This window comes from Podarcis gaigeae (assembly GCF_964106915.1).
Source record: "Podarcis gaigeae genome assembly, chromosome: 4".
Classification (NCBI taxonomy): Eukaryota; Metazoa; Chordata; class Lepidosauria; order Squamata; family Lacertidae; genus Podarcis; species Podarcis gaigeae.
The window spans coordinates 39215320-39236712 of NC_139677.1; the positions used below are offsets into that span (position 1 = coordinate 39215320).

Here is a 21393-nt window from a genome sequence, read left to right on the forward strand (position 1 = left end):
GACAGGTGGCTGATCAGTATCTCGCTACCACTGTACAGCATCTAGCCAGTCCCTTGACGGTTAGTCAACTTCTTGTGCCCACTGAGCATGCTCAGTTATGCACTGGCCTGCTTTGAGTCCCATTCCCCCCACCGCCGCTGCTGCTGCAGCCTCTTTTAGATTTTTTCCTACTTTCCAAAGATTTTGTTGTTGTTGAACTTCTGCAAACCTTGGATCTCTCCCTTATATTGCTGATGCCTCCCTTTTGGGTGTAAATGCTGCCCGTTTGACAACATAAGGATCAAGATAATATGAAGCAGTGCTGAAGCTATAAAGTAGTTTCTGTAGTAGCAAGACACCAATGGCAAGAATCCATAAACAGGATTTGAGGCTCAGTAATGCTTTTAAAAAATTATATTATTACCACATTCCTTTCTGTGTAGAAAAACACACAGAGAGAATATATGTCTTCGAATGAAATGCAGACCTCTCTCACACATATTATTGCCATTTTAAACAAGCGGGGCTTCTATTTCAATGAGATAAGAAAACAAGTCATTTTTTGACTATGTCGGGTATAGTTTATTATGTGATGATAAAATCAACTGCTTATTGTGAAATAATTTTGCCTGCTATCTGAGCATCAGGAAAGTCTAACATAACATTTTCATATTGGTTAAAAGGATTTCACTGCAAATCAAGTTATCAAGTTCTATCTGACAGATGATGAGAGATGGGATTGCTCCTGTAACTCTTACTGCACTAGAGAGAGAGAAAATCCCACCAAATATGGATTTTATTTTATTTATTTTTTTGCTGATGAAAGCAAATCCCTTTTCCAGTGGTATATAGACCTAAAGCAGCTTCAATGCTAGGCCAACAAAGTTGGCCAACAAGGTCTGGAATTTCTATCCAAGCTTTCTATTGCCCTTTCACTCCATATTGTCTTGCATAGTTTCAATGTGGGGTGAGAGCCCCACTGACAGAATAGCCTAAAATCTGAACTGTAGCAAGCCGCATTTAAATTAATTAATCCTGTGGTGTACTTTGAAGATCAGGATTTCTTTTTTTAAAAAAAAAAAAATTATTCATTTTCACAAATATAACAAAATAAAAACATAACATAACATACAATGACATAACATAACATACTAAGACATAACATACAATAACATACATAACACGACTTCCCCAAGCCTTCCCTTCACTGCACCCTTTTTTTTTTTTTAAGACAGCATTTCTAGCAATCCTTCATTCCAATTCATAACTGATTCTCTTTATATTTTATTTAAATTTAAGATTTAACAGCTATAATTCTCTATCTTATATCCCTTGACATTTTAGCATTCCGAAATTTTACAACAGTTCCTAAGATAAACTTTAAATTTTCTCCAGTCCTCTTCCACCGTCTCTCTCCTCTGGTCACGGATTCTGCCGGTCATCTCTGCCAATCCCATAAATTCTGTCACCTTGGTCTGCCATTCTTCCAGAGTGGGTAGTTCTTGCTTCTTCCAATATTTTGCTAGTAGAATTCTTGCTGCTGTGGTTGCATACATGAAGAATGTTCTGTCTGAAGATCAGGATTTCCAGGAGCACATGCACTGCAAATTCCAGAGGTGCACAAATACTGTTTCAGTCTGCATTCAGAGAGAACAAACCCCTGCTAACTTTGTCACTGTTCGAGTTCATGTTGGGAGCAAACTAACCCTTAATCTTTGTGCAAAGGCAATTGTTTTGACTTCTGTATGATTTGATTTGTCTAACTAAATTATCCATGGCATTCAGACACATTTTTTCACATGAGGTTTTTATTAGCCAGTTAATGTCAAAATGGGTGTTTAATTATCCTGTAACCAAACATAGATTTTAAATGCAGAGATTTTATTTTGCAAGTTGCTTTGTTCCCCTCCATCACAAATATGGTAACTTTGTGGGTGAGAAATAATTTTACAGCTGTAGAGAGAAGCTAACATACAAAAATAAATACCCTCAAAGAATTCTGACAAAAATTATCTATGAAAAAATATACTGTCTTAAATAATCGAATAAAGGCTTCAAGAAACCATGACTGTAAAAAATAATAATAATTTTAAAATGCTCTAGAAGCCCCAAGAACAGAAACTTAAGCTGAAGTCTTAGCTTGGATTTCAAGAAGAGAAAGAATCCCAAGGCAAAATAAACCAAATAGGATCTAAAATGGCCTCTCTTTTACGTAGTATTTCGTATTTAGCCTGCACATGTATTGCTACATTCACTAGCTGACTTTAGGATAATTATTATCAGAAAACTCTGAAACAAAAGTCTCTTTTCGCACTGCTGAGACTACATATGAAAACAAAATGCAAATCATTCAAGTGAGATACCCGCCCCACCCCCAATAAAGGTATGAAATGGATACACATTTGTAGTTCCTGAGGGACAAACATACAGCAAAGATTTACAGTAGTGTCAGCTTTGTGCTGCATGATATTATCCAGACATAGGGAACTTAAATTGCTCTTTCTGGCTATCCGGTTATCGGACCGTCTCTGCTATTCATTCACATCTGTTTAAGCCAACTAACAGAAAGTGGGTTCTTCCACAATCTAGGTCGTGTAACTCCAGCATAATTTGTACGCCTTGCAGAATTTGCCAAGCTATAGGTGACAATTCAACTTTTTTTTTTAGCAAAAGTATTTGGCAAACACATTTGAAGCAATATATCTGGGCAAGTTACAAAGCAGTCTGATGGAACTGATAAGCAGCTACGCTGAACAACGTATAAATTACGCTACTTCTTGAGATCACTGCAGCCAAGTATTTCAAAAGATGATGCATATTTGACATGGGCAAAATAAAGTAAAAATCTCAAGAGTAATCCAATAGGCCTTTACTATTGGGAAAGTATCTAATTAATCACAGCCAAGGTTATTAAAACTAGGAGTGGTCTGTCCTTTGTTTTTCTCTGGCTTTCTGGCAGAGATAAATTCATAAAGCAGGTGTGCAGATACCACAACCTGTATTGGTTTAAGATGTCACATTCTGCTTTCAACTGTTAGAATGATCTCAGAGTTGAAGTATTTAAGCAGAAAGTCAGATCTAACCTGCAGCTCTGAATGCAGTTATTCAGATCAGATCAGTGAGATCTACTCCCAAGTATATGGGTATATATGCAGTGATATTTCTTTCTTTTTTTGCAAACTTTAATTGCTGTTAACCTATTTTCTCTTCCAGTTAGGTTCAGCCCACTTAGCTTCTTTTCAGCGAATCATACTGTTCATTTTGTATTGATCATGACCCCAGAAGGTGATTGACTTTAGTCACCCTAATGATTGCATAACATGATTTCAAGTTCAAAGAGGCAGCAGACCGGCTACTAGACTTTGGAAAGAATATCATTCTCTATTAGAAAAGAAATGCAGTTCATTGTTGTTGTTGTTTAGTCGTGTCCGACTCTTCATGACCCCATGGACCAGAGCACGCCAGGCACTTCTGTCTTCCACTGCCTCCCGCAGTTTGGTCAAACTCATGCTGGTAGCTTCGAGAACACTGTCCAACCATCTCGTCCTCTGTCGTCCCCTTCTCCTTGTGCCCTCCATCTTTCCCAACATCAGGGTCTTTTCCAGGGAGTCTTCTCTTCAACCTAAATTAGACCCTACCATGTGGGATCTGCTCCTTTTCCTTTTGAGTGTAAAAATTAGGCCAGAAACAAATATTTTAGTACATAAATTCCATCCTTTTCCCCACCTTACTACCCAGCAAGTTATGCCCTCATTGAAACCTACATGCATAGTAAAAAAACAAAAAACAATCTCTCCAATGGACTTTCACTATGCCCTTTCCAATCTGCATAAGGCTAAAATAAATGTATGTCCTCCAGAATTTATGGGGAAGTACAATGTGTTATCTTTGGGAAGGTATCCTATTATTTGCCTTTACTTCTGCAGTTTCAAGAATGATGGCTACAAACCAGCTCCAAACGTTAAGAAGACACCAAGAAGTGTTACCTTGACAGCAGGAACAAAGGTGGGAAAATCCAGCGTCTTACTAGCAAGATTAATTCTCTGTCGCATCACCTGCAGTTATACATTTCCCAAAGCTCATATCTGTCTGCAATCCACAGTTTGGTTCCTTTGATTTTCCTTATGTTGTATTGTCATTGGAGAAAAGCCAGTATTTTGGCTTCAGGCCTTTCTTGAGGAGATTGGGTTCATTCCAGGTAATAAAATTATATCACCTGGAAACAAAAGATATAGACATTCCTCCCCCTTTGCCAAACATGCACCTTGAATAGTGTAATACCGGTAGCATATTTGAAGAGCAATAAACTATCACTAAATCAGATTCAATTTGGTTTGGTGCCACATAGTATTGTATTTGCTATATGTAGGCTCCCCCTCCCAAAAATAGACTTCCAACTTGAGATGGTTAATTGCCTCCTGCTTTCACAGCCGCTGGTAAAAAACTTGGCCCCTATCAATGACACCTATGGCATTTTATTTCCCAGCAAGTATTTAAAATACAATTGAGCTGACCTTCCTGATAGTTTGGCCAGTGAAAGGACAATCGTTGGAAGATGAGTTTCAGCCTAAAAATTAGGAAACAGAACATATACCATGGATTCTACCTTCGGGTTCTTACAAAGAGAAAAGAACACCAGCACATCTACCAAAAAGCAATTTTGAGAAGGCAATAACTTAAATCTGTCCACAGTAAAAGCTTTTTGCTATTTAACTACATGCAAATCCCTAAAACAAGCAGCTAACTGAGAAGGATCAATGTTAGAAATGACTAAGGTACAAGGCAGGCAAGCAAAACGGTCCAGAAAAGAATGAGCAAAACGGTCCAGAAAAATATCCCATAATCTTTGCTTTACCAAAGTCGATGCTGAGTTATATTCCCAACTGAAGAACAAGGGAGGGTGGAATTCCAATGCTACAAGCTTCTAGGAGTGACATGTTTTGTACAAACACTACAATCACTGCCATCAAGAATACACAACAACAACCCTGCTGCCATCCTAAAGGTATAAATTTTAAGCAGGACTGCCTGCCTGGCTCTTGCTTCGAAAGGTTAGTCCCCTGTTTCCAATATCATAGCTGCATTAGAAACAGGCATAGGAATAAAAGGGCTTGTAAGAAACACCATTTAAATCCGAAGACACCACCTTGATTCAAATAGCAGCTCCATAAAGGACCTGAAAAAATATCTTAGCATTGAGAACTTTAATAACAGAGGCAATAGAATATGGTTACCAGATGTCCCCGGTTCCCTGGGGACAGTCCCTGGATCCACCAATCTGTCCCCAGGCAGAATCCCCCCCCCCCCGAATGTCCCCGGATTTAATGTAATGTCCCCAGATTAATCATATGCCTGGGGACTTCCGGAGAGGGAACATGGCAGGCGTGTGCAGGCTCAGTGGCAGCCTCAGCAAAACCCCGCTGCACCTCTGGCTCGCGAGGAGACCCTCCCCAGAGCCCGAAGCAGACATCTGGTACAACTCCAAAGAGGGTCTCCTCGGGAGCCAGAGGTGCAGTGGGGCTTTGCTGTAACTCTCCCACCTAACAGCTGAGGCGGGAAAAGAAACCTCCCTCTCCCTCAGCTCCCTCTCAAACAGCCCTGCTCCTCCCGCTTGCTTGCTTGAGCCGGGTCTCTCCTGCTTGCTCAAGAGGAAGAAAGATCACTTTTTCATGCCTTTAAAGCCCCCTTTGCTGCATTCTGCCTGCTTGTGAGCTGAGCTACCAAGCTGGCAGAAAGCAGGATGCTGCCTTGAGCCTTCCCTTCACGTCTTCCCAGACAGAGGCTGTTGCTTCAAAGTTAAGGGTGGGGGGGGGGGGAATTGTCTTGCCTCTTTTGCTCCATTCTGCGTCTTTGTGAGCTACATTGGACTGCCTTCTCTTTCTCTCTGTGTTACTGTCTGTCTCCCCATTTTTTCCTCTTTACTCATAAACTCTTCCCAATTCTCCCTTAGTCTTTTCACACATAAAACATATAAAATAAAACACATATAAAACAGGGGCTATGAATGACCAGCCTCATGCATAGGTTAGAATCACAACCACTCTCTCTAGAGAACTGTAGTTATAGGAAGGCACTTTGAATCAATGAATTAACAATTACGTGAGACTAAATTTCTATATAGAAGGGTAGTTTATTACTTAAACTTATGTACAAAAGCTAAACATTAAAATAATGAGGAAACAGCAGCCTATTTACATTTTTTTTTACAAAATGTTTTTACAAGGATTATTCTAAGTAACATTGACACGCACAAATGAGCCATCTTTTGTAAAACATATATAAATAAATACTGACTTTTAAATGACTGTTGTAAAAACATGATTTCTACAGCCAATTTAGTTAACAGATAAGTAGTTTTGTTATCTCCACACTACAATATAATTACATAAAACGGAAAAATATTTTTACATATAGAACCTCTATTAATTACTTTTCAAATTGTACCTTACCAATATATTCAAGAGAGGTAATACAGCTATAGACTTCATGCCTATAACTGAATTATGAGTTTTGGCATGCAAACCATATAGAGCCATCAACATCTGTAGGTATTAATTTACTAATTTAAATAAAGTTTTAATTTTTTATAATAAAAAAACATGCAACAACATATAAGCATCATATTCCTGGTTACAATGTGCAAGTGTATATGACATTTATAGCAACTTGCATGTCCACAGGTATCAATCAAAGGTTTAAGAACACTTAACAGCCACAACAAAAGGATTAAGGAAAAGGATATGTATTCTGAAAATAAATAAGTTAGTATTTACTGGTATATCACCTTTTTTGTCAAGGGCAATACCCTGGAATAAAACTATTTGGGCCCTGATCCTATATTCTTCAAGATCTGGTTGAAGGCAGATTATATTCTTGTAGCTAAACTCATCCCTACACAGACAAGCCCTGGCATAATAATATAACTCAGTGATTTCAATGCCGTTTAAGTATGTATTTAACTGTCTTCAGAACTGCACAGATATCAGCTGAAGTTTTACTCTCCATGCTCATTGATGTTCATTGATACATGTGATTAACTTGATTACTTACAACTGATTACATAAACCAATGCTATTGAACAGCATTGGCCACATTCACATCCAACCCTCTACCATAGTTTAGGGCTAAAATCCAAACTGGAGAGATTAGGACTCAACATGAAAACTGAATGCATACAAGCTGTTCTAAGTCCCTCAGTATTTGGAAGCTGTCTGCATATACCGGTAACTGTTTTCAGCATCCAGGTGATGATTGCAATGCTTGAAATGTAATGGCTGCTTCATAGGTGTTAAAGTCTTCTCTTGATACTGTGGTGAAGTGATGAGCACATGTAACCTCTCTGAAACAATGAATTGTATTTGCAACAAGTACAGAGTTGTTGCTCAAGCCCATAAATGCCTAAGGAATAATTCAAGGACATCTGTCTAGTAACCTTTAGAATGTTGCCTCCACACTTTGTTTTCTAGCTTTCTTTATAGAGTGGCTTACTTTAAAAAAAAGAAAAGGAAAAGAAAGCTAAAAATCCAAGCCTGCTGCTGAGGGTGGGATGAGGGAATGAACATGAAGATGAATTAGGTATTGTTCAGAATTCTACCCCCTCCCACATGAACTTAATCCACTTTCAGATACCCTGGCAATTATGGTAGGGTTGCCATATTTCAAAAAGTATCATTCCTGACACCCACAAAATTTCCCCCGACACCATTTTTACACCCAAAAACCAGGACATGTCAGGAATTTTCCTGATGTATGGCAATCCTAAATTATAGGAACTGCTTTCAGATGTAGTTCAGATATTCAGAATCAAGTTTGTCTGGACTTAACCATCCATGGTTCCTTTCCCTTTCCCTAGATTTTTATTCTTCTCTATGAATACAGAGCTTAAAATGAAGGGCTAATGAAGACTTTTTAAAAAAATAATTTTTTTAGAAGATCAAACATAAAAATATGAAGGAAAATGTCTTCTAGGGCTTATCACCAAAATCAGAACTGTGCATTAATTAACATGCAGGATATCTAGAAACTTTCTATCAAGCATGTTGATTTGTGCTTACAAAGCAAAATGGGCAAGAGAAAAATGATTAACTGTAAATCTGAAGGCGTCACCCTGTACTATTTTGCTGAAAACATGTGGAAATTATTTAGGCTAATAAAGTTTGGCTGTGGTGCTTCATAACACAGTAAAGGAGGTTTCCTTTAAAAAAATATATTCAAAATCCTCTGAGGTGTTGCTTAGTTCAATAAAATGACATCAATATTTGAGTATTTAAGAACACATGTAATTCTAACAGCTTCATCCTGAGGTTCATGTGTATTGGAATTTCTCCATAAAGTTCTCTCTGTATCTGCTTCCATGTTCATTTACATTAGAGGTGGGAAACCTCAGGCCTCTCTATCCAGCCCCCAGAACTCTCAATATTACAAATCCTCCCAAAGTTAACACCCCTCACTGTCCTTGCTCTGCACCCTCCTCAAATGCATTTGCCTGGCTGGAATGTGTTCTTGAATTGTAATAATGTCTCTTGCTTGCCTGAGAGATGGAGACATTGGTGGAGTGGACTTCTGACTTTTTCATAACAGGAATGTAGCCTACTATACAAAGGTACAAGTTGCCTAGTCCACTTTTTTCCTCTAGTCTATCCAACCACTGCCAGGTGGCCTGAAAGCTCCCCATGTGAGAATATGTCCTTCAGACTGAACAGGGTTTTCCTTTCTCTGATTTACGGCAAGAGAACAGATTACTACAAGCATTCTTGTGCATGCACACAAAATCCACTATTATTTAGATATTAAACCTCTTGTTTGGGGGAGGTGTAGTACCTCTGGTGTGGGACACGTCATGCTCCTTCTGGGGTAGCTTGTCCACCTTTGGTCCTCACTCTGCACTCAGCTCTTACCTGTGGCTCCTAGAAGCTGTCAGCATGTGATAGCAGCCACACCCGAGAAATGGCTTCAACTGGCCAGCTAAACCAGGTGATGGTAGCCAATGTGTCTCAAAGCCTCTGTCAGTTAGGGATTGCCCCTGCATGCAGAGAGAGGCTCCAGTGGATTGAGCGGATGAGACCAATAATGGATCTAATGGTCAAAAAGACAGTTTCTGCACATGTTGTAGATGGAAGTGAGGAGCAAATGGGAATAATCAACCTGGGAAGGTAGCCCATCTAGGAAAAGGAAAACTCTGATCTTAAACCTCCAGTGCCTTGCAAGCTATCTTTAGAAGAAGAAAAGGCTAAGGTGTAAACCCTACACAAATCTGGAGGAGAGTCCCTAAGATGTTTGGATGGCACCTTGTACACCTCCTTCCAGCAACTCCTGCCATTGTCTCTTGGGACAGTTGGATGCCAACAAACCTCTTGTATATTTCTTCTAATGCACACACCTTTCTGCCAAGATCATCTGGGATTGGCAGCATTTACAAATGAATGATAACACTTTAGCTGGGGGGGGGGGGTTTTCCCATCTGCCACAGTGCATCAAAGGTCCTCATTAAACCAATCAAAATATGGGATTTGTGGGTGGTAGCCAAATAAACAATTAATCTGGCCCACAGAAACAGAAGTGGGAAGGGAATTTATACTGTGCAGCTAAAAGTAGTTGTGCTTGCATTGCAGCTGAAGACTGCCCTGTCAACAGATTCTGTTTCTCTTGACAAATAGTTACAGGATCAGAGATATAGTAAATTGATAACAGATAAATGTTTGTTTACATCTATACATTTAAAACTCTCTATAATACAAAAAAACCACCATGCACATAGACAGTAATAAAGACTGAGAAGTGTGTGAATGTCAAACAGTGTACGCTATGATGCTGGTAAATCACTATATTCATATACTCTTTAAATTTTCATAGACGTCGGATGTTTCTATTTACGTGAATACCGTGATCCTTGCCTGGCATACTTCATCCTGGAGTTCATAAAACATTTTTTCAAATGATGAGCATCCACTGAAAGCACAGACCATTTCATAGTCCAATACAGATGCGTTTTTCTGATATTTTCGCAAGAGCTCTTTTATGTTCTTTTCCAGTTAGTTAATAATCCAATGCAATTTAGTACTTTTCAGGTGGTGGCTTATAATGATGTGAGTGGTGTTGCTTCAGATGAGGTCCTATAAAGGAAAACATTATAAATCAACTATGACTGATACAAATCTGTATTAATGTTGGTAGAAGAAAAAATATTATCTTTTGCATCACTGTGAAAATTAAATAAGCAGGGGGGCGTTTTCTGGGCTGTAGAAGGCTGGCACACATGTAAGCTGCTCATTGCAGGCACCAATAGTTTTCCTGCTTCTTAGAAGTCTGGTGCACAAACCTGAGCCACTGAATCAAGGCCACAGTGTATGGTGAATTCTGGCAACAGGGTTTGGTTCCACCATGTTTAAATGAAACAAACAAAAATACCCTCGAGTGGGTATTCCATCAAGGTTTGTATGGGTATCAAAGTACCTGCCAGGTGTGATCTGTACCTCAGAAGGACAAATAATCTTCTAGTTAACAGATATACTACCTGAACATCTTTCAAAATACTTTCCCATAAATTGTCAATACTCACTGTGTGGAGACATCAGTAAGTCAGGTGTTCGGAATGATTTTATTGTAGCTGGTCCCTCTCCACCTGTTGTCAGAACTTGTACTTCTAAACGGTAGAGAGTCGATGGCCTCAGGTTGGGAACTGTCAGTACATAATGATCCTTAAAAGAAAATAGGAACAGTAAAAAAAAAAAAAAGCATTAGCTAGATCAAAGATGTTCATTACAATGGTGCACATGTTATTGTCCCCTCAAGTCTTCCCTCCTATCCCACAACACAGAAGTAGCAGATACTTACTACTGGCAGTATTTGTGACTGAGAAATAATGCTGTTGGGCAAGCTGTTTTGTCTGCTCTCAGTTGTAACCTCTGCCCAAGTGACTTGGAACCCTGTCATGGGTTGGTGAAGATTTACTTTTGATATTTTCCAGGAAAAGTGCCCAGTAATGTTGATGTCCTGGACAATGAAAGAGGCAGAGAGATTCTCGGGCTTGGCCAACACTTTGGGGACAACTGGAACTGCAAAAATCATCATCACAACAAGAAGAAACAATATATTAGCATTTCTTTCGAGCTTAAAAACATAGACACATAAAAAATATAGACACACAGAATTATTTCACTTATTCTGCCCCTATTTTACTGATCCTCACTTTTCCTCCCTGCATCCCTCCCTAGAGGGCTATAGGTAAGGGACAGCTCATTCTTGTCAGGATTCTGAACTGACTGCTTGCAGGACTCTCCACCACCCCAGAGTTCCACCTGCTTTGACTTGCCAACACGCCTATTTACAATGAACTCTCTCATAATTTTATTTTATTCTAATCTTTCGGAATGGTTTTCAAGAGATACCAGATTGTGTATATTGTGATTTTATGTTGTGAGCCGTCCTGAGATCTGCGGGTACTGGGAGTGATACAAATTCAATGCATAATAATAAAAATAAAAATTCTGCCAGTTTTCCAGATCTCTGCTTACCTCCTTCAGTGGGGCAATTGATGTGCTTGTGCTTCTTTCCTTTAAGATCAGAACAAGGCGGAGTAGTAAAGAAAATACTTTCAGCCTTTAATTGGCCTTTGGATCTTGCTGGCTGGACTGTAACTTTGTATTTGCAGGAAAATAACAGGTCTTGAAGAATTATATAGTTTTCCTACAAAAATATAGTTTACATATAAATCAGTTTATTAACTTTCATTTGAGGTATCTGGCTTCAGATTAAATGTTTACTTCCACCCCTACATCAAGCTATCTATGCCAGTCATTTTGATTTAGAAAACAAGATTACAAAAATTAAATGACTAGTTTCCTTATCACGCAGTTAAGTCATCTTCTGCTATCCTATCCTAGTCAACCTATGCTTACCATCGTCCAGACATGAACTATCTCCAAACCCCAGTTCAGAGTTTACACCACCCACCTAGCATCTGCTTATGGAAATGAAAATTATGCCTATGTGTCTATCAGCATAATGGTAGAATTCAAATCCAAGCTACTTGATGGCATCGCAGCACTCTGAAACCAAAGGACACAGAGTGGAAGAGTAGTCCTCAAACTACTTGACCATCCAGAATTTATGGGAGCCATCACAAATCAGCAACTCTTGTTCTTTCTGATGTCTTACACAGTAGTAGCATGTGTGGCGGAGCGGCCATCCCAACACAGCATCACTAATGCTTACCTGGAAATGGCTGGGGCACGGTGGGGGTGTAGTGAGATCAGGGCTATGTGAATGCACCAGTACAGCTATGCAGCCCTGCTCCCTGCCCAGGTAAGCAGCAGTAATGCCAGGGTCAGGAAGGAGTTTCCATGCAACCACTACAACACACCACTACTAACCTTACAAAGGCCAAATGGACAGGAGGGGAAGAATGCAATTACATTTTCTTACAGCTTGCTTACAGTTGGGAATAAAGATGAAGGATATAAGTCACATGCCACACAGAATAGATAGCTTTTGAGGTGTGCTTTGAAGATGGGAGGGCTGAGGAGGCATCCTCTATTAGGGGGGACGTTCAGACATAAAAGCAGCAAGGAAGAACAGCAGAGTCATTTAATGTAGCAGGAGATCTTTGGCTGGCTCAGGTGCTAGAGATGGAGGATTTCATGGATAGGAACATAATGAGAAATAAGGACCATAAGATAGTGTGAGGTTTCAAAAGGTAAGAACAAGGAGTCTGGATATGGAAGTCTAGATATGGAAGGGAATAGGTATAGGATGATAAATGGGATAACAGGAGAGGTAGGTTTCCTCTGTTGTGGCTCCTCTGAAAACAGTGAGAAGAATTGAATGCAATGGATTTTTTATAAAGATAGTTTCCATACCCCCATATGTTCTTTAGGAAGATACCCCTTTTTCTATTTTCTATTTTTGATTACTAAAGTTCTACTTACATACGTTATACCACTGGATTTTTCAGACCCTTTTGTATCATTGTGCAAACAAGACTCTGGGAACCATTGGACATGATATCTGCTCCTGCTGCTGGCATCTTAATGGAACAAAATAGGAAAATACTATTTACACGTTAAAATAACTTGCAACTTTCAAAAAATCACTGCCAGTCCCTCATCATTCATAAGTATTTCACAATCTCATGTACAAAAAAAAGGAAAACATAACCAAGTAAAAAGGACACAGCTGAGCCAATATATAATATAGCAGAAATGTAAGAATCAGTTGTTATTTCCACAGGAGACAGGATAGCCTTCTCTTGCAAAATATGTGGTGAATGATCAAAGGGAGTCTGTGCAAACTTTCTAACTTGTTATACATTCAGAACATTGCGATGCAGTTCCACACAAGATCTAAATGGATAGTGAGAAGGAACCACGTGCTTCATCTTCTTGTTGAAAGGTTGCATGCACCCATGTTATACCCAAGAAAGAAACATATTTCAATTTCTTGGTGTAGAGGACATTCTAAAAAGAATACTGATTTTATATCTCATTAGTGGATAACAATATGAATGAATGAGCATTCCTATTGATTCTACAAAAGCAAAATCCTTAAGAAGGCCTGAGTCAGCAATCCTTGCTTAAGGGAATATTTTAATTAAGATCAGTATCAGCTGCATGAAATAGTTGAGAGAGAGAGAGAGAGAGAGAGAGAGAACTTTCTTGTGATGACACTCACTGGTATAGAATACTAACACCCATTTTTTAAATGTCTACCTCTTCTTTGCCTCTATTTTACACTGGCACCCTCATTTTGTGCTGGTGCACACCTAGTATATGTGTACCAACAGCTCAAAAAAAATTAACCAATAAAGCAAAGGTGTAATACTGTACTTTGTTCCTGTTTTTCAATGTTTTTTATTATTGTTAGTTGGACATTTATTTCAATGCAAGATTTCACAAACATAATCATTTCTGTATTAGGTCCTGTTATCACAATTACTTCTACATGAGGTGACCATAAAAACAGCCTGCCCATGATGACCTCTAGGTGTTTCTAGTCTTTGATGGCACAGTGATTTGCACATGTTCTGCATGTGTGGCCAAGCATCAAATTCAACTTGTTACACTATGGGCCATATTAAGGTGACTTCAGTTGCATAATGATGGGATGAGCTCAGCTCAAGACAGCATTAGATGATCTATTTTGCCTTATTGAGTATAACAAAGCTGCCTATGACACAGGCACAGCTGCCCATGAACAGGTTCTTAGTAAACAGCAGACTAAGTACTGCTTGTTCCACTGTAGTTTGGAATCTGCCACATCAATGAAAGCCATGTGTAAATCATGCACATCAATCAACAAGCTATGCTTGCTCTCTAGCTTATTATATATTTCCAGTGCAGTCCTTACTGTTGAACCAAGGTTTATTTATTAGCTAGCACACTTTCCATTTGCTGAAAATAATACTGGACAAGTTGAGTGTAGGACAGGAGATTCTCTACATGTGTGCATGATGGTTGTGGTACACTGCTGATCTATGGTGGATTTTGCTTCATTAAAAACCCAGAGATAAAGTTTACCATCCAACAACTACAAGTATTCAGATGGGAAGAGCAGATATTGTACGCTACACTGAGAAACTGCAGTCATTCTGAGATACTCATATATAACAAATCACCCAGGGTGTGCCTGAGTATAGTACACAGATTCATATTAAGTGTGAGCAACACTTATCATTAAAAGATAATTGTGTTGCTCCAGACATTCCGTGTGCAGCCTTTGGGGAAAACAATGAATGACCCAAAGGATAATAAAATAATCAGCACAAAATGAAAATATGCATCCCACATTTGACGTAACTTGGCTAACCTCATGGTGACTGGGGTGGGGGGAAGCCAAATAGCTCCTAGAGTGTTTGAATAGAAGTACTCACAAAACTGAACATCCCTATTGAATACTCGAGAGGAGTATCAAGGTGAGGAGGGCAGAAAAAGAGGGTGGTAACAGCAAAAGATGCTCCCATAACCTCAGCATGTGTCTTCTCCCACAGGGGCTACTAGTCTCAGAGTCCTTATGACAAAATGTCCAAAAATATTCTGGGAATGCTCTCTCCACCATCCCTGCTGCTGCACATAAGTTGCTGGGCTCTCAGGAAACCATCAAAGAGTGAAGTGAAGGAAGCAGAATTGGTGATCCACAGTAGCTTCAAGTTTTTTGTGCACATCAGAACTGGCCTTTCAGAAATACTTGATCCTTTTTTTGCTTGTGTATCCCCAATAGCTACCCAATTCTCCAGACTGCCTCCAAAATATCATGGCTTTCATAAGCAGTAGATTTCTCATGCCACTACCTTCCACCTAGCCCAGCACCAATGAGATCAGAGGGCCAAGGGTGAGAAAGCTTCTTACTTTAAATGGCAAAGTGATCACAATTATTGCAGTAAGTACGAACCGATTAAAGCCTTTAAAAATTAGGGGAAGAAACGTTTTACTTTAAAAGCTTGAGGATATTGACACTGAAAGGACTTAGAGGCGTCTCATACAAATGCGAAACTCCCAATTCTATATTCATCAAACAGAGGAGTGGAGAGGGTGACATGAGAAACTTTAATTTTAGCAATTTCAGTACTGCACATGACCCTAATTGTCACATGCAGTTAATCATCTCAGGCTGAGAGTTGAGCATGCATCTGTTACTGGCAACATACTCCCAGAGTTGTCAGCTCCCAGTGCCAAAGAGTTAAAAGCATTTGAGTAAGTTCCCCTGTGTTACATAAATAGCACATAATTTCTAATTTCACACAGCTAAAATGGCCAAAAAAATGCAGCCGCAAGCACCCCTCACCCCTCATTGACAAGGGTTGAATTCAGGCTGTTTGTGGGATCTACAGCATTTCTCTAATCCCGGCTCTGTGTCAAAAGGAGCAAATGAAAGACATCTTTTATTTTTCCAAAACAGAAACCCATTGTCCTCACCTAATTGCTATATACTTCAGTGACAATTAAACCTAAGTAAATCATGAATATTTCCTAAACTTTTTATACTACCTCAGGCATGTGTCTATTCATGTTAATACGCATCCCAAAGTGAATGTATTATTGCTATCATAAAAACAGTATTTCAGGCTTAATTTCATTTTAGAATGTGATTAAGATTTTAACAAACTATTCCAGATACTGCATTCTTTGCATTCCACAAATGCTTTCAGGCAGTGTGGCATACTGGATAGAGCACTATATATGTGAACCTGGTTTCCAGAGATTTAAATCACAGCTCAATAATTAACTCGCTGGGTGGCCCTGAATAAGTGACATACTCCTAGATCCCTGTATGTGAATAGCAACAACATTAGTCACTTACAGCTCATATAAGGGGGAAATAGTTTCTTTAAAAAAAGAAAAAAGGATGTTGTCTATTACAATATGCTCAGCGAAGTCACATAAAAAGGAAGATTATACCAAGGGAAAATAGCCTTGCTCTTCAAACATCACAAACAGATAAATCTAAAATGATAGGAATAAGGAATAATATTCTAATTAAGTTTTTATTTTATTTTTAGGGAAATATAAAATATATATTTTTAAAGCTAGGAAGATGGCAAAATTCATCGTTGTGAAATGGATTTTAAGCACAGGCAAGTCAAGACAAGCATCGCAAACCCACCATTATGTTTCCAAGTTATAAAATCTCCCACACTACAGACAGAGGTGTATGCTTAGCACGTTATCATATTTCTCCAATTCAGCCACCTTAATCTTAAAATATCTTGTTTCCTAAGTGCCAAGAACCAGCTACCAGCCAGATGAACAGCACTTATCAAAGCATGTAAACAGTAAGAATGAATGAAAGCCAAGGAACACAGGGCTGGTCCACTTTGGCTTGGTTCAGGGGCAGACTTTGGTAATATGCACCCTGGGTGATGACAAAATATGCCCCACCTCATATTTCTTATTTTCATAGTATTTTTGTACTTATATGAATATAGGTATATTAATATTATTATTATTATTATTATTATTATTATTATTATTATTATTATTATTATACGCCCCTCAGCTCAGTGCCCTATGTGCAGGAACCACCCGCACCACCCTAAATCTGGCACTGCTTGGCTAAATCCACAACTTAGTTTTAAAATGCTTCTATAATTCAATCACTGAGTAGAATTGTTCTACTGCTTAATTAAATCTGCATTTTAGTTTACAACACTTTATAACAGCTTTCACTTCTATAGTGCATATTCAATAGTACAGATAGTATTCAAGGCTACATTAAACATGTAGCCTCCACTTATACTGTATTTTGATAGAAATGTATTGGATTCTATCCAATGCCAGTCCTACTCAAAGAAAATCCATTGAAGTTAATGGACATGACTAACTGAGGTTCATTCATTTTAGTGGTTTTACTCTGAGTAGAACTTAGTTGGCTACAACTCTTAATTTTCTATTGTGAGTTTTACAACTAAACATATACCCTAGTTAACTCTGTAAAGAATCACATCAAAACATAGAATCTTTCTTTCTGGTGAGGTAGGACAAAGCTGCGAAGGGGTTTCCACAAAAGGTCCTGTGATTGGTCTCAATACAACATTTGCACTAAATTGCTGGAAAATATGGTAGGTTGGAGAGCTGGATAAGTACCCAGCCCACTGAAATGGTGGGGACAATGCAAATATAAATAATTCAAAAGGATGCTGTATTTAAAATGTGGTTCTGTGACTTGTATTTCAATTTCTTCACTTGTAACAAAAAGTATATTTAGTCCACAACTGCTCTCATCACAAATTCCCAGAAGATTTATTATCCTTCTCCTAAAATGCTAATCAAACTTTGTACAACTAGCAGAAATCCTTCTGTAGTTGGACACCATGAACCTATCTGGATTTCAAATAGATTTTTACCCACCTTCTGTTTTCTTCCAATACACTTTCACCTGAAGCTGATCATCTTGATAAAAAGGCACTCCGATTTCAAGAAGACGAGTGGGTCTTCTTCCTTTAAAGGATGGGGCAGCATCAGTTGCTTTCTCAACTATAGATACCTGTTCTTCTGCAAAACAAACATCAGTGGGAAATCTGTGTTTTCATTGGTGAAGGGCATTGCTTTGATTCCATTGAATTCACAGGATATTGCAAATTATTCCATAAATGTAGGGTTTTTTTAAAAAAGAAAAGTAAACATACAGTAAGACATCCCATTAAATTATAATTCCTGAGTTCCTTGGGGAAGAGGAATGATGTAGAGAGTTGTGGTTAAAAATGGTATAAAAATGTCGTGTTGCTATATCCTAAGAATTAGAAATTGCCCCTTTCTTAAGCATCTGGATTTAACTTTTTTTGACAGCTTCGGTCCCATTCAGGGTTTATCATATTTGAAGAGGTCAAGAGCCACAACTGAAAACTACATGAAACCACATTTAAAAGCTGTTCAGCCACATAAAGACATAGTTCGAGTATGCCTGAGTACATGCACATTTGGGTCGGGGCATGCCCACACTTCAGACCCAATATTTTGAGGAGGAATCTCTACAAATGTAGATTAAATATAAACACACAAGACTATGATCAAACAATACTATTATTTATTGCCAGTCTTCCCTTTTCACATAAATAATGAACTGGAAAAAATAAATCCAAATACCTACACTTTTTTCTCTCTCTCAGATTATCTTATTTTCTGCTTCTTTCTCAAAGAAGCCAAAAATTCCCTTGGAAGATCATGAAATATATTCATAGCCAAAGTGAATCAAAATGAATTGCAGCCATTATGAATTCATATTATTCAGATAGTTGAACATTCAAATAAATACAATATTTGGCTAGGCCTTATATAGAGCCAACCAAAGCAGTAGTTAGTAAAACGATAACTTGTATATACAAGAGCCAACCCAAAAAATATAAATTAACTAAACTGGAACAGAATATGTGGGGGGAAACCTCAAAGGTGAAATGGACAGCAGACTTCACATAACTACATTCTCTGCTATTTGCTGAAGAAACAGGAAATATTAGACAGCCCTAAAGCAGTGTTTTTAAAGTGAGTTGTAGTGATAACTCTTATCAGTTCTGTAGATTACATAGGAGAATGTGTTACATAGGAGAATGTGTTACATAGGAGAATGTGTTACATAGGATAATGTGTTTCACAAACACATTTTAAGGTAGAATCCCTTTAAACGAGTTACAAAAAGAATTCCTAGTTAAGCTAATCTAGGACAGTGGACATGCCAGTTTCTCATGAGCTAACTATTAAAATGAAGCTTTACAAAGAAGGTCACCTTAAACCCATCAGTACCACCACCTGCCAAGATTGTGTCACACAAAAGTTGTTAATAATAATAATAATAATAATAATAATAATAATAATAATAATAATAATTCTATACTGCCTTCACAGGGCTGTTTGCAATATAAAACACACTATTAGTGTCAGGACTACAAAGATTAGACCTTCGCAAGTCATGTGTAGGCAACAATAGGTAAAGTGATCTGTGACACTGCTTCTGAACTGCCAATCCAAAATATAAAAATCAATTGGGGGGGATGATGGGACAGATAACACATTTCACAGAAATATGATCTACAAAAGAGGAAGAAGGAAAGTCAAGAAAATATTAAAAGTCCCAAAGTAGCTGAAGGTGTGAATTTAAAACTAGCTGTGGTAACGGAAAGAGCGAGTGAATATAAACTACTGAAACCACAAAATTCACATGAGCAGATTAGGGTAACTGAAGCTAGACTGGCAAAGACTTCGTACACTGCAAATTGAATATGATATGCAGCAGAGAATGGAAGCTAACCATCAAAAAGTAAAAATGTTACAACTACTCTTTTTCTCCATCACTTCTAATGTGCGTAGGGAAACTAGATGAAGTTTCAGAAGTTGGACACACGTAACATGTACAAAAAGAAACTCTATTGATGGTGACCACTTAAACATCAAACATTTCAGCCAAGAAGATGAACAAGGCAATTTGATTTCAGATATTTAACCTTACATAATGTATTTCCTGAAATCCCTCAATAAATAAATAGAACTGAGACTGGTGCTTTACAAAAGAATGTCCTCAATATATTGACTGGGAGACAAGACACATGTCTTCCTGCCGTACGTCACTCAGGGCTGCTTCATAAATTATACAAATTAGCATTATGAAACCCTTTGTATAACATGTGTCCTCACAGTGTCTCTCATAATACATAACAGCTATGCTCATGCTTTTGCTGTCTGTACACTGTAGATAATTATTAATTATCTCCTGCCTCCTTGCAGCATTTAAATTGGCTCCGCATGTGTACATGCTATAGGAACTGAAGACCAATACTGGCTCTCACGGGACAACCACAAACTATAAAAAGAGAATAATAGTTCACATATTCCCATGTGTAAGTACTTCTTAGTGCCTTCCATTTAGCTAACACTGGACAACATATAATCTATGAGCCAGACACATAATGTGAGCTAGACGTATAACACACATAATTTTTACCCAACTCAGAGATTCTTGCTGGAACTCCAAAGAATCTAGAAGAACCACACAGGCAGATCAGATTCCAGACTTTACTACAGAATCAGCACTGCCATGGGAGAAGGTTCTGACTGTGTAACATGACTGAGTCCTGCCCGTGTAGTTAGTCACTTAAATATGGTCCCAGCCATGTGAGAAGTACTCATGGACAAGAAGCAGCAACTCCCACATGTCTGGGTGAGTGCCTAAGGGCACCCAATTCAGAAGAAACAAAGGATCTGTTTTTCAGTCTCTTTCAAATGCTACCATATTCAGCACTAACCTCTGTGGCACTCATTTTCAATGCACCTCTGGACTCACACATCCCTGAATGAAAGGAGGAGGCAATTTTCAAGCTATATCAGTCAAACTATTCTCTACACACAGGAAGGTTGTGCTGCAAGTAGATTGCTAATGATGTGGGAGAGCAGAGAGCATAAACTATGAATTGGACATGTAGCAAAGGTGTCACCTAGAACATTCGTATAGACAGATAGCTCCTTAAGCAAATGTTATGAGATGTTAGGTTTCTTTCTAAAAACGGCACTTACTGTTAACAGCTGTCTGAGTGGAACTGAAGTAAAGAGACACTTTGGCACTTTTCAGGCGTACTTGACCCCAGTATGTAACTGCCTGCAGTTCCACCATGAAGTTACTGTTCGGCTGTAGGCCTTCAAGAACTACATAATTCTGGGACTATAATTAAAAAATAAAATATATGCACAGTTCAGTGATAGATTTCCTAAAACACAATCACATTAGAAGTTGTGTGTTCTATCAAATGAACAGGTGAAAGTAGATAAACTGTTGCTGTCTTCTACGCCAACTTAAATTCAATAAAGCAGCCATTTTGCCTACAATATAGGTACATTTTATTGCTTTGTGTGTTAGGAAACATTTACCAGTCACAAAGCTGGCCATTTCATTGATCCAACAAGGGGACTTGCCAAATAAAAATTTGTAAAAGCTGAG

At 38.4% G+C, this 21393-nt stretch overlaps 1 protein-coding gene across 1 annotated transcript in view; it reads right to left on the minus strand.

Moving 5' to 3' along the window:
• Positions 1-6089: 6089 nt before the first annotated feature.
• ANOS1 (anosmin 1) overlaps positions 6090-21393 on the minus strand; it is an 86540-nt gene continuing 71236 nt past the window's right edge. Inside the window, exons 8-14 of the mRNA XM_083734374.1 lie at positions 20973-21117; positions 17820-17963; positions 12906-13003; positions 11493-11664; positions 10813-11033; positions 10538-10676; positions 6090-10091 (exon numbers count right to left, since the gene is read on the minus strand). Of these exons, the coding sequence (XP_083590500.1) occupies positions 10033-10091; positions 10538-10676; positions 10813-11033; positions 11493-11664; positions 12906-13003; positions 17820-17963; positions 20973-21117 (978 nt within the window). The 3' untranslated portion in view covers positions 6090-10032. The remainder of the gene's footprint in view (positions 10092-10537; positions 10677-10812; positions 11034-11492; positions 11665-12905; positions 13004-17819; positions 17964-20972; positions 21118-21393) is intronic.